The 14035-nt window shown below is 45.3% G+C and overlaps 3 protein-coding genes across 4 annotated transcripts; 1 reads left to right on the top strand and 2 right to left on the bottom strand.

Annotated features, from left to right (window-relative positions):
- Positions 1–3295: 3295 nt before the first annotated feature.
- LOC112349543 (GDSL esterase/lipase At1g28650-like) lies at positions 3296–4081 on the bottom strand. Its single transcript, XM_024684128.1, has one exon. The coding sequence runs from the start codon at positions 4079–4081 to the stop codon at positions 3296–3298; it is 786 nt and encodes a 261-aa protein (XP_024539896.1).
- Positions 4082–6426: 2345 nt separating this feature from the next.
- LOC9660707 (chitinase 6) lies at positions 6427–7339 on the bottom strand. The gene is made up of 3 exons (XM_002979077.2): positions 7038–7339; positions 6848–6965; positions 6427–6801 (listed from the first exon to the last, which is right to left on the bottom strand). Exons 1-3 carry the CDS (start codon positions 7294–7296, stop codon positions 6471–6473), a joined length of 708 nt encoding a protein of 235 aa, XP_002979123.2. The 5' UTR covers positions 7297–7339; the 3' UTR covers positions 6427–6470.
- Positions 7340–7580: 241 nt separating this feature from the next.
- Positions 7581–12104, top strand: LOC9660706 (fanconi-associated nuclease 1 homolog). Of its 2 annotated transcripts, none has more exons than XM_024684360.1 (14): positions 7581–7736; positions 7790–7922; positions 7981–8375; positions 8428–8523; positions 8570–8879; positions 8935–9009; positions 9064–9167; positions 9221–9297; positions 9353–9437; positions 9514–9654; positions 9703–9911; positions 9970–10240; positions 10299–10535; positions 10583–12104. In XM_024684360.1, the coding sequence occupies exons 1-14, from the start codon at positions 7665–7667 to the stop codon at positions 11015–11017; spliced, it is 2640 nt and encodes an 879-aa protein (XP_024540128.1). In that variant the 5' UTR covers positions 7581–7664; the 3' UTR covers positions 11018–12104. The 2 variants fall into 2 exon arrangements, with proteins under 2 accessions (XP_024540128.1, XP_024540127.1); XM_024684359.1 differs by having other exon boundaries at positions 9970–10243.
- The last annotated feature ends 1931 nt before the right edge of the window (positions 12105–14035 follow it).

The raw sequence follows: 14035 nt of genomic DNA, 5'->3' as shown, positions 1-14035 counted from the left end.
TATTCTATTTGAGGTCACACTTATGAAACCACAATTTCTTGGGAGTCTTGGGACGAGAGCCAGAGTCTGCACGCTCAGAATTCAAGCAGTTTCTTCTATCCTTCTGTGCAATGTCTCCAGGAAAGTTGTTAATCAACAACACTCCAGGGTTCAATGATCAATGCTGATTTACAGTTGCCACGCTGCAGTAAATATCTGCTTCAACTAATCCAGTGACGTTGGATGGCCTTGTTTGATGCCTGCCACGCAAGGGCTCAAGGAAATGAAAGCGGAAATTCAACTTGTATTTGCTCTTTTTCGATTACAGGAGTTCTCTATCAGCCACGGGGGAAAAAAAAACAACCGAGATGAAGGTCCAGGCAGCTTCTGCCCATGGCAATCTTCTCATGCATTGCAACAGGGATTTAGAGACAGGTTTTCTGCTCACTGGACGAAGATGTATGAAGGAATGGATGTCATGTCTGACGTTCTAATGCAGCTATAATGCTCGTTAGTGTTAGTCAAGGACTCACTCATCACTTGAAGGATCTCCGAAGCTTCGGTGCATTAATGTGCTTTCCTGTTTGATTCCTCTTTTAATGAAGCTTTGCATATCTCTCTGGGAGCACTAGTTTTCCAGAGCCCAAGGCGTTAAACTACTCAAGGGAGTAGATCCATGTCGTTGTCGATGGGCACGGAACTCGAACAACCAGGTCATTGTATACTCGTCATGTTCACCTTTCTTCGTCCTTACTACTTCACTGATAAGATTGTCTCTTTTTCAGGCTGAATATGTGGCCTATCTAGAGTAGAAGAAGATCGAAACGCAAGCAGCCTGTATCACCACACCGGCTGGGTGCCCACATACTTTCTGCATATCAAAGCTCACTTTAGAAGCCACAATGGAAATGGTGTAAAGCACGGATAAATTCTAGAAGTCTGAAGGCAGGATGGCATATACAGAAATTCTCCGTACCACGAGTTGCTACTTCCAGGGTGACGAGGGCTTGGTGACACCGTCTATCCACAAAGTCATCGCTCATGTCAACGTCCTAGTCCAGATTCTTGAATAGAACGAGGGAGAATCAACTGTGCTTGGGGCGGAAACATTGAACGGCCCATGTTAAACGTTGGAGAAGGAAGCTAGTCATCGAAAGTCAGATTCAACGATGAGTCAACCATAGGAATGCGGAGGCTATCAGTTATTTCCCTTAGATTACCACTTGCAAATGTTTGAAGATTAAAGAAGGAAAAATCTAACTTAAGTCTGTTGAATAGCATTTCTGAGACCCTTGAGAAGATCTTGGAAGGCCTTCTTGAGCACTTCATCAGCAATGCCAGGACTGGAAGCAATTATCGCCCTTGGAACCTGGGGGATTCCCGGGATCTGAGAGCTCAACCCAGCAATAGGAACAACCGGGGTGTTCCCAGTATTGAGTTGAAAGTGTATCAGAGCCTTGGGAAAGACAAAGATATCACCAGGTTGCAAAGTTTGCTCAAAGAACCTATAGTTATTGCTGGTGATGAATCCCAAGTAGAGGGTTCCCTGTTGGAGATAGAGGATCTCGGTTGCTCTGGGATGGATAGACACCATATGGAGCGATGTCAATCCTTGCAAAGAGATGACAAGAGTGTTGATTCCCGGCCAGACGCTCACGCTCGCAGGTGTGACGATCGACCCGAGCTTGTTGTTGGTGTTGCCCGGATTGCGGAGCCCCTGGAACAGGAAATCACTGGCGGTGACTGTGCTGGGGGCCTTGCAAGGGAAATCATTCACGTTGGTGGTGCTGTTCACGTTGTGTACGCAATAATCCTGGAGAGGGTCCTCATACAAAACTTAAGGTAATCACGACGAGAAAAAATGGCCTCCAAAGTCGGGATGCCTGATGCGTACCATACATCAAAGCGACCATATAAACTAATCACCTTTCTAGACCTTATGTTGATCGAGATATGAGGATCGCTTTGTTGACGTTAGTTTGCATGTTTCTGTGGAACTGGTGGCTGCCGGCATGAACAAGAAGCCTGTGGTCATTCTCATATCTGTTGATGGATTAAAATGGGGTTACCAGTTTAAAACGTCCACTCCCAACATTGACTTCATCAAGGAGAATGGTGTGGAAGCTTTTCCACGTATGATTCCAGTGTTTCCCACAGTAGTAAATCAATTAATTTAAACAGGTTTGAATCCTGCATGGCACGGAATTATTGCCAATAGTTTCGTGGACAAGGTTTAACGTCTCGTGGGCGGATCCAAGGTGGTGGCACGGAGAGCCTCTTTGGGAAACGGTAGTCAGGAATGGACTCAGGGCTGGAACTTATCTATGGCCGGGGAGTGAAGTTGTAAGAGGCCACTGGACTTGCCCTCAAGAGTACTGTGCTCGCCTTGCAAACTCATCTCTTGCCTTTGAGGACCGCATTGACTCCATTCTAAAGTTTGTGGACATGCCAGTCCAAGCTTCATTGCTGTTTACTTTGACAATCCGGATCATGCAGGGCATGCCTCGGGACCAGACTCGCAAGAGACTCAATGATGTTCATATTATCATTGTTAGTGACCATGGAAGGGTAATGAGCTGCGAGAGTAAGGTGATTCTCGAGGATTTGGCTCCATGGATCAGGGGTTGGAGCAGTAGTTGCATTGAGACCTCCAAGAGGTAATTTATGTGATAACTTTATTTTGACTCTTATTGACTAAGCTTTTGACCAGGTTTTGATGCAAAGCACATTGTGAAGAAGATGAACGAAGGATTGCAGTCAGAAAAGGTGAATAATGGACAGTTCCTCAAGGTTTTCCTCAAGGAATATTTGCCAGAAAGGCTACATTTCTCACATGGGAAGTTTGGTCAACCTATCATTGGGATGGCATCAGAAAGCTATACTGTGAAGCTTGGGAGATCAACAAATAGTAGCTATGGAGGTTTTCATGGTTATGACAATGCGTACTCTCTGTTTTCTTTGCTCATGGCCCAAGATTTCCGAGACGAAAAGTGGCCTCGTTTCCTAATGTGGAGATATATAACATAATCACCACAATTATAGGAATTCGAGGAGCCCCAGAGGTTAGTTTATCTTATGCATCTCAGTCTTAATTTTAGTATGTTTTCGACATTTTGCAGTAATGAAACTCTGTTATGGAACGTTCCATAGAGTTTCATTACTGCAAATGTCGAAGACATACTAAAATTAAGTTAAATTAACACTGTCATTTGCTCGTGATATTTTGATTTGATATTCAAAAGGCATATATGTACTTCTTCAATTAAGCTATTAAGAAGAAAGATTTGAGTACTCTGTTGCAGCAAATGAACTTCTGTCATTCGGGCTCTCTCCGCACTTTCCTATTGGAAGTGAAGTTGCAAATCTGCGTAATGTTCAGAGATGGATAAATGTATCGACCTGTGAGCAATGCCTTTGACAACTGCCGATAGAACGACTCGGTAAAGTGAACGCCATCCCAGCTGACGTACTCCGAAGGCTTCAAAGTGGTACCGTTTGGCTGGATAACTAGTCCGCATGGCTGAGTAACGTCAAAGTTATATTCCCCTCCACTCTCGCAACATGCTGATAGTTTAGTCTTGTTTTGGGATCCTGGAAAGACATAAATGTTTTTGTTTCCTACAAACGGTTGCCCAAACTTCCAATCTTGGTAATTACAATAACAACACAAGATCTCACCATAAACTAGCGGTTTATCCAGGACATCCAAAGTGAATTTGTAAGCATCTGCATAAAGAAGATGAAATCCCGTCCTGTTCTTTTGCAAGACTTGGATTTCATCATACAACTGCTTGTTGAACGCTTCCGGGATATGCTCAGCAATATCGGCATGCAGCCGTGAGGGAACGTGCTGAAGACCAACAAGTTTTGTGCGCCATGGAGACTCTATTAAAGGCTTTAGAACAACTTCAAGACTGAATGCAAATTTGTGTACCTGTAATGCGTGAGAGATGGCTCTCACAACGTATGGAACAACCTCAGCTGTTACATTCTCAGGGCTTCTATGCTCCAACAAGTAGGAATTGAGAAGGTCGTTAGTACTTATGACAACCGCATACAGAGCAGTCTTTAGATGATGATAATAAGGAACTAGCTTTTGCATCCCTACAGAGGAAACTATGAATGACACTACCTTTGCAAAGTCTGAGAAGAATCATTACCTTTACCATGTCCGCTGTCGTAAGCATCCTGCTTGAACCTCAGAAACTGGTCAATCTGAACCGGAAGGTACAGTGGGACTTCGAAGCTGGTGTTCAAGGCAGTCGCTCCAGAAACCGCAAAATTCACCCCGTTGGCATAATTCGAGTTAATACTTTGCAAAATGGGATCCAGGAATCTATCATACTCAAAAGCCTCCGCTGCAAAACATACACGAATAACATCAAACGCTGTTTAATCAACGCACACAATTACCAAAGAAGTCGACAACCAAGCGACCATCCGAGTATCTCTTCGATGGCTTACTGAAGAAAGTCATGCCATAAGGCTTATACTCTGCAGCACTAATAAACGGAGCTCTTGCTTGAACATTCCCTGAATCCCCGAACCAGAACATGGCTTTTGGACACTGGAAACCCAAGCCTGGAGCAAATAACTCAGCAATCACTAGAACTGCCGCAATTGACAAAAGCTCCATGATAATCAATTGTTGAGCGAGCAGAATGTCGACTTGATGTCGCTGATCTTTTCTGGAGCTGCAGAAACGATGTGATCGTTGTCTTAAAACTCGAAGATGAACCTAGCATTAAACTGTCATGGAGAACCAGGACGGAAAGACAACGAGCGTGGACTCGACACTGCTCTCTACTTCTAGAACCTCTAACAATCGCAGCCACGGTTGACCGCACATGGGACACACAATACTAGTTCTGGGAGGGGCGCCTTCCCGAATTGATCCAATGCGCTGTCGTACCGCCAAGTGTCGTCCGAAGCCATCTCCAAATAAGTCTCTTTATTGCCACACTTTGGTATACATGCTCTATCCCCCTCTCTCGCCAAGTCTTCTTGTCCTTCATGTTCTGGCAGGGAAACTTGAATTATAACTTATAATTAATTACTAATTAGACATTTGTTTAAGCACAACCTGGTGAAAGACCCAACTGTGAGCAAAAATCCTTGTAATAATTGATACGGTTCTGTGCGTGTGTCTCACTGCCCTTGCCACACTCCTGACCTCCATTGGTGGTTCGAATTGCAGCTCCAAATCCTTGGTTCTGTTTATTGCGGTGTGGCAATTTGAATTTTGCATCCAAAACCACACTGATGACCTCCACAAAAGGACGCCATTCTGAGCAACCTGGTCTAGATTTTGGAGGAGGTTCATGTTGAAAGCCTTTCCAGAAGCATCGTAATTGTAATTCATGTATATATATACTCTTTAAATTTTAAATATAACATTTCCAACTTACCAGGTGAGCTGCAAAGGCCCTCTTCCGTAGTATGAGATTAATGGATAAATGCTATGCAATTTTACTTCCAGTTTCCTGCTTCACATTTGCAAAGTAGGCAGCCAGTTCCCTCTTTTGAACATCAAGACTCCCCGAGCTTCCAAACGTGGGATAGTATTTTGTTGCCGCAATGAAATCATTGAATGTTTAGAAAGGATTCGCAAGGTCCTAAACACAGACTCAGTTACAATGTTAGAGGGAGGAGGCATAGCGTAAACATTATCATGACTAATGCCATGGTACTTAAACGATAGTATGAGAACTCGTTTGTGGAATGGAATTTTGGAATGGAATATAAAACGGCCATAGTCTTGTAGTTTTTATAGTCTTGAGTGCATTGCGATTTATATTGACTTTATAGTCTTCAAATGCCGTGTAGATATTAGCTTGGTCGAAGCACGCTATGAAGATCTCTTTGTGTTTGCTTGTAATACAAGTGACCAAACTTTGAAGGCGTCTATTTTAAAATTCAATGGGCCGTATTATGTGCACTAAAACAAGCTAATATTATAAGCACATCTCTACGGAATGACTGAGACAGTATTTTGCTTTTGGGCCGTATTATCTGCACTAAAGTAAGCTAAACTGAGGCAGTATTTTGCTTAGCTATTTCAAGTCGTTGTTTAACGACAATCCCCTCCCCCAGGTTAATTTATCACACTGGATACCTCGATTGGCTTCGAGAGTGGGATGGAACCGATGGTAGCAACAAAGCAAGTCCTTAGAATTTCTGTTTAAAACGAACGAGAAGAATGTGAGTAGACTTGGCTAGGGTTGTCTGCGAGGAGGAAGTGGCCGAGGCGTCATGTCTCATGCAGTAATATCAGCAATGCTTTTTAGATACTAAATTGTTTTAGATATCCATCATCTTACAACTTTACCCATTTTATAAGTAGACTGATAGGCAAGATATTGTTCTCGGCTTTCTTATACATGACTTTCCACCATTCTCCTCTAGTACTTCTTGCTACTGTAAAGATTTCTAGAAACTAATCCAAGATCTCTAATTTCCAGATTAATTATTTGTTTTTAATAATACATTACTTAGTAGCTAGTTACTTTAAAAATCATTTGTTTAGCACAGCCAAGGTTCCCACCTGGTGAAACACCCAACTGTGAGCAAAATTTCTTGTAATAATTGATACGGTTCTGTGCGGGTTGTGTCTCACGGCCCTTGCCACACTCCCCTCCATTGATGGCTCGAATTGTAGCTCCAAATCCTTGGTTCTGTGTTATTGCGGCGTGGCAATTCGAATTTTGCATCCAAAACCACAATGATGACCTCCACGAAAGGACGCCATTCTGAGCAACCTGGTCTGGATTTTGGAGGAGGTTCATGTTGAAAGCCTTTCCAGCAGCATTGTAATTGTAATTCCTGTATATATACACTTTAAATTTTGAATATAACATTTTCAGCTTACCAGGTGAGCTGCAAAGGTCCTCTTCCATAGTAAGCCTTTGTACCTGCAGGACATGGGATCCCACGACTAGTGTCACAATAGACGTTGTTTCGGTTGATCTCTCGAATGTATTGCAGTGCTACAGCCAAGCAACCATATACAAACTTCAAGACATTAGTGAGATTAATGGATAAATGCTATCCGAGTTTACTTCCAGTCTCCTGCTTCACATTTGCAAAGTAGGCCGCCAGTTCCCTCTTTTGAACATCAAGACTCCCTGTGCTTCCAAACGTGGGATAGTATTTTGTTGCCGCAATGAAATCGTTGTATGTGTAGAAAGGATTCGCGATGTTGGATGGGAAGAACTTCCTAAACACAGACACAGTTATAATACTAGAGGGAGATGCCAGTGTTGAGAACGGAGAAAATCCTAGGAGGCATAGCATAAACATTATCATGACTAATGCCATGGTACTTAAAAGGATAGTATGAGAACCGTGGTTGTGCAATGGAATTTTGGGGCTGTTTTTATAGCCTTGAGTGGGATTGCGATTTATATGGGCTTCATAGCCTTGAAATGCCGTCTAGATATTAACTTCTCTCCTTGGTCGAAGCACGCTAAGATCTTGCTTGTAATACAAGTGACCAAACTTTGAAGGCATCTATTAAAATTCATTGATGTGCACTAAAATAAGCTAATATGATCAAAGATTTATTACTGAGGCTTAAGTGAATTCAAAGGAATGGAGGGAAATATTTTATTTGGCTAGGGTTTAGGTCTGCGAAGAGGAAGCGTCCTACACACAGCTCGGCGGTGTGCCATGCGGTAATCTCAGCAATGCTCCGGGGCCGTGAGAGCTTGATTCGGCTTGTTGGGAAGCGGCAGCGCAATGTGTCACTCCCGGCTCGGGTGAGTGATCGAGCTTCTATTTCTTGGGTGGATCTGTGATCGTTTTCCTGCAGGAAGAGTTGGAGTGCGGTGATGTTTCGCTGGAAATAAAAGGAGGCCTGAGCTTAGCTTGTTGTGACTGGGTGGAATGCCCTGTGTGTGGGAAGCAAATACGCGGGAATGAACTTCTCGTCAACTGCCATCTTGGTTTGGATTTTGCTCTGTTTTGATTCAAGCACGCTGATCGATGGTGTCTCTTGTCCAGATACTTGCCTGCAACGTGGGAAGAAAAAGAAGAACAGTGTCCAGCATACACTCTTTCACTTCAACTTGTCGAAAAAGGTAGAGTATGAGGAAAGCGGAAACTGCGTACTAGAAATCCAGCAGTCTCCTCCGCTCGAGACTGGGGTCGACTGTAACACGGCGGCAGGGTCTCCGGAACCGGAAGTTTCTTCTACTCTTGAATGCTTTGAGGAGCCCGACGTGGCCAACAGCGTCCTTCCGGCAGAGCTCAACAGTGAAACTAGAGATCTTTACAATGGCTGCCTGGAGGCAAGGATTGCTGGCCGCAAGTACCACAGAGACGTCGAGTGCCAAGCTGGGATGCGAGTTCACCTGGTAAGGGAACCAGAAAATCCCATGGATACATACGCTGTGAAGGTAAGCTTGACTGAATGGACGTGTTTCATGGCTGACAACAACATTGCGCCAGGTGCTTACGGCGGATGGGCTTTCGCTGGGACATATTCCAAAAGAGCTTTCGCGTTATTTGTCTCCTCTCATGGACAAAGGCGTGGTAGACGTTCAGGTAACTAATCTCTGGGGCGTTTTTCAATTGTTCACAAAGCTTTCAGGGATATGTCTCCGAGAGTACATCGGAAGCTGCACGCCTCAAGCTTGATTTGCGTGAGATCCAGAGTCGGACTATTGGAAGTCTCTCAGAAGAAAAAGTGCTGGCTGTCAAATGGAGCCGTCTGATGGATGCAGCTGACAAGGGACAAGACCACGGCTGTCGATACCAACAGAATTTTCTCTACATGCTCCAAGTGGTATTGGAACGGGATCTCCATCTCTTTACTCCAGACGAGATCGAACTTCTCGAGGCATTTCGTTCAATCTCGTCTGATGGACAGCGCCTTTTTGTAAGATTGGCTCAACGAAAGGGTAAGCTAAACACCGTCGCACAAACTGTGACTCAAGGGAGACTGTGGTTTTGCAGGGCCATGGTTCCGTCTTCAGAACATTTTCTATGAAGATATTGGTGACACAAATTCTGCAGTCCATGAGTTAGTCGGTACTCAATTTCTTTCATCGTGTACTTCATAATATGTTTGCTCCCTTGTAACAGAGAGACGCTACTTAGTTTTCAACGCGGACGTCAATTCGTCGGAGTTGCTTGAACATCTGACTGTACAAGAGCTCAAAGATTTGGCAGTGAACAGCAAAATCATGGTAGTTACTTCTAAGACTTTCTTCCTTGTTTTCATTTCTGTTCCTGCTTACAGATCAAAAGTGCTACGCTAAGTTTGAAAAAGATTCAGCTTATTACAGCAATTCGAGATGCATTAATTTCGCTGCATTTGTAAGTAGCAAGTGATCATTGGTTTTTTATACAAGCGTGAAATACTTGGCGGCAGTAATCTAACGGCTTTAATTCGTGAAGCAACCGGCCCATGCATTCGAATAGCCGAAACACTTGAAGTTCTACTTTGGCGTTTACAGGTCAGTTGACATCCTCTCCAAAGTGTTACACTGCTGGTGCTGAGCAATTTATTTATTTATTTATTTATTTATTCAGAGGCTGTTCTTTCTAAACGGTGAGCAGGAGTTCCATGTTTTTCTTCTTGTGGATATTGGAAGGATCAAGTATCCAAGCTATAGGTGCGCTAGAACAATGCCAGTCTTTGCTTCTCGAGAGGACTTTCTGGCGTATGAGCAGGTCCGTTCCTACTTTGTTATAAAATTTGTCTGACCGTCGAGTTTTCAGGCATTGCAATTGGCTCAGGTGGTTGACATGTCTCTGGAAGCTGGTAATTCTGAGGCTGTAAACTCCTCTTTTCGAAAAGCAAGGACTACTCTCGAATTGATCAATGCACACACCGAGATCAAGCATCCATTTTTAGCACGATTTTCGGCTGCATGGGTGTATGCAACAATCTGTACTGTGGCTGCATCGTTTCTGGAGAAAGAACGCAGGTACGCTCTTTCACCAATGGCGAACAATACTTTTGAACTAAAACTGGCTCTTGACCAGATATGCTGAAGCTATAAACCTCTTCAAGCAGCTCCTTAGCATGCAGTATTGTCCTGGACGGAGAGGATACTGGACTCTCCGGCTATCTATTGACTTGGAGCACTTACAGCGTTTAGAAGAGAGCCTGCTCGTTGCAGAAAACGGATTAAATGATTTCAGCGTCCGAGGAGGGGATCGTATTGCTTTGCAACGGAGGGTTCTCCGACTAGGAAAACCTCCTAGAAGGTGGAAAGTACCTCCATATGCAGCGCTTTTAAAGAAAAAACAAAAGGTGGTACGTACTGTGTCTTCCAGATATTTGGCCTTCAGCTACAACTCTGTTTCTGAAGGTGACGATTATGGGAAGGCCGCTAAACAATGCCAATGGAATGAAGAGCAGATTTTATGGCTACGATGGGCAACAATGCAGTGTGGAGGACCTGGCACTTCAATACTATGCCGGAGAAGATGGAGGCGGCTGGAAAGGAGTCCATTCAGAAAGTGGCATATGGCTGACATTGTTCGGGCTGCTCATGTGGGATGTTATCTTTTCAGACGTTCCAGATGTCTTCCAGACACCTTTTCAGGTTCTTGTTTCATTTTCTCGTGGTTGCTCTACAGTTCTTGTTTGCAGACTGCACCATTGGACTTGTGCACGGATTCATTCTATCCAGTCCGAAGCTCGCTTATTGAATCTCGTCTTCAAGCCATACGCGATGGCGGAGCTAGGCAACTCGTGGCTGAGACTTGGGCAGAGCACTACGGGACATCATGTAGCGGGGTAAACTGGGAGAAGTACTCGCTTGAAGACCTTCAAACAATAACGGTCTGTATCGGAGGTCCAGGATTGTCGGTGATTTGCAAGCTTCTTGCAGAAGACCACAGTAACTGGACGGCTGGAATGCCTGATCTTCTGCTGTGGAAGGAGAAAGAGGCGAGGCTGGCCGAAGTCAAGGGTCCAGGGGATCGCTTGTCCGAGCAACAGGTGGCCTGGTTTCTGATTCTCTCGGACGCTAATGTTCCAGTGGAACTTTGCAAGGTCTCCAAGACGATGAATGATCGATCCTAGATGAGTAGTGCCGGGCCCGAGACGGCTGCGCAGGCCTCTGCAACTTGCTCCGCCTTGCTTGAAGTCATAAGAACCGGTAAGCACCCGCTGTGGACTGCCAAGAATCCATTGCGCGCTACACACAGCCAGTGCCAAGTCCTCAGTGTCACCGTCTCAAGAGCTCTTCGATCGGGACCGCGAGGTGATAGAATCACCACTCGGCCTCCACCGTCATCTTAAAGATCCTCTCGGTGGAGGATCAGGAAATGCGAGTTCCAAAGAGATGAATCACGAGGGATTCCATGCACCTTAAAGAACATCCCCCGCGACTCTGTCATCCTTGATGAGTATCCTATCGAACAATGCAGTTGCTTGCTCCATATCCCCATTGTGGGCATGGAGTCCGTTGGGAGAACATGTAGAGACTAACCATCATCGCACTGAGGCATCCCAAAGAAGATTTGGCTGGCGTGATGCATGTCTCGGCCCGAGCCAAGCCCGAAGAGCTCGTTGCGGCATGACAAAGTCTTTGCCTCGTCAATCGGGGCATATGTGCTCACTATTGTCGTCCAGGTCACCACCTTTGCCTCGTCATGATGCCCAAAGTGGGCATATGTGATAGCAGAATGTGACTTGCTCGCCAGGATGAGCCCAACACGGGAGGATTCGAGTGCAGGGCTCTGGGTCCCAAGCTCTATCTCCTTGCAAATCGGTGAGCGTCTTCGATGCACGCAAGAATCAATGGAGCTTCGCAGCACCAATGCTGCGTTCTCCACCGCAGGAAACGAAATCTTTTACAACCAGGTGATCCTGAGCTCGCCCGGTGGTGCCGGACAGACGCTTGTTTTCGCAGCCCAAGATCTTTCCTGGGAAGTGGCGACTGGATTGCCCCGGCGCCACTACTTTGTGCACCTATGGAACGACATGGCCGGATCATTGTGTTGGAGGCAAGAATGCAGCTGACGACCGCTTCTTCCACCGATCACAGGTTTTTCTTCCGCGCCGTTCAGATTCTTCGAGCTTAGATGAGCTACTAGCTAAAGATGAATAAGTTATCTACAAGGATGTCGTGTTTGCAGATGAAAAGTTCTATGAAATGGTTTTTTTCTGTGTGAGTACGGTTGAGGTCTATTGGGAGGGCGAGGAGGAAGCGGCCGGTCCGCTAAGGCGGCATTACAATGCTCCAGGGCCGCGAGAGCTTGATTCGGGTTGTAGGGAAGCGGCAACGCAGTGTGTCACTCCAGGACGCTCTGCCAGCTCAGGTGAGTGATCGAGCTTGTAATCGTTTTCTTGGAGTGCTGTGATGTCAAGCAGCTTAGCTTGTTGTGACTGCCCTGTGGGAAGCAAACGCGGGAATGAACTTCTTGTCAGTTGCCATCTTGGTTTGGAGTTTGCTCTGTTTTGATTCAAGCAGGTTGTGGTTTGTCTTGTCCAGATACTTGCCTACCAAGTGGGAAGAGAAACTCGTTCCAGATGTCTTCCAGACACACTTCAGGTTCTTGTTTCATTTTCTTGTGGACTTCTTCTGCTCTGTAGGTATCAGAGCTCAGTTTCTGAATTCTTTCTTCTCCTTTCTTTGTGCCTCACATCATGAGCTGCAGCAAAGTTGGATTGATCTTGCTTTAGGGAGTCACTGCCTTTAATGGGAGGAGAGGGTTCAACACCTAGTCTGAGAAAATGATGCGCGTGCTGCAGATGGAAGAAGAAATCGTTTCACCACTGACAATTGCTGCAGATGCTCATACGTGGTGAGCCCCTGCTGCGTTGGGAGCTTCAACTTCAGTGGAAGGAGAAGTTGTGGATGAAGAGAGGCAATTCGTGCCTCTGTTGCAGCAGCTCGACAACAGCTTGATCTTGGGGAACAAGCTGCGCTGGAAAAGAAGGAATCTCGAGCAAAAGGATTGATTCTTTCTAACCTTGCAGATGCCCTTATGATGCGTTTGCATCATAAGAGTGCTTGTGAGATCTGGGCTCATCTTCACAACAAGTATGCTGTTCTTTCCCTCTCCAAGATCAGCATGGTCGAGACTTGCATTCGTGAGACCCGTTTTCATCCAGGTGAGAACTTTGAAGAGTTCCTCGCCAAGATGCAAGATTTGTGGATGGAGCTTGAAGGCAGTCTGGCGGCGTTCAACAAAAGCAAGAAAGTTCTAGCGCTTTGCGAGGCCATGCAAGATTCTTCTTTTAGTTCTTTCATCCCTACCATTCGCATGATGTCGCTCAACTTTGAACAAGCTGATCAAACTTTACGCTTGGAGCTGGCTGTGAGAGGTTTGATTGTGGACTTTGATCAGAAGCCTTTCCATGTTTTGATGTCACAGTTTACATCAAATGTTTCTGCATCAAGCAATCAGTCGGGGACTGATTTAGCTCTGTGGGCTGGAAATCATCAAGGCAGAGGAGGCCACGGAAGAGGAGGATGAGGCAGAGGTTGTGGGTTTAGGGGAAATCTGCAGCAGCAGCAGAATTCATGGAATTCTGGTAAAGAAGCAGCAGTTCGAGATTGTTTTGTGGGCAAGAACAAACAGGAATGCTGGACCTGTGGGATGCCAGGACACTACTCCAAGGATTGCCCAGTTGCAACTTGGCTGCAGTGCATGAACATAGGGCTTGCAGCAAATGCTTAGGAAGGGGAAACACATGAACTTGTGGCATCATCTAAGGTAGCAGTTCCAAATGTTTCTGAAAAATTGACCATCGATTCACTGATGCAAAGCCGGTCGAACTTTGTGCAGTTGCATGCTGCAAAAGGGAAGTGCATTCATGTGGGAGATGGAAGCATTTTACCTGTTCGCGCAACTGGGGATGTGTGAGTTCCACTGGGAAGAAAGTCTCTGCTCTTGAAGAATGCATGGTATGTTCCAAAGATAGTGAAGAATCTGGTTTCTGTAGCCAGGCTTACGGATGAAGGTCTGGATGTGAATTTCTCCAAACATCAATGTCAAGTTCTTGCAAATGGTCGTCCATGCATTTTCCAGATGTGGTAACCTATTTGAGAAGGAGATAGCTTCTGGAGAAAAATCAAACGCTCTTGAGATA

This window comes from Selaginella moellendorffii, unplaced genomic scaffold (genome assembly GCF_000143415.4).
Source record: "Selaginella moellendorffii unplaced genomic scaffold, v1.0 SELMOscaffold_40, whole genome shotgun sequence".
In the NCBI taxonomy this organism is placed as follows: domain Eukaryota; kingdom Viridiplantae; phylum Streptophyta; class Lycopodiopsida; order Selaginellales; family Selaginellaceae; genus Selaginella; species Selaginella moellendorffii.
The sequence above is the reverse complement of the archived record's forward strand: the minus strand, read 5'-3'. Positions and strand labels throughout refer to the sequence as shown.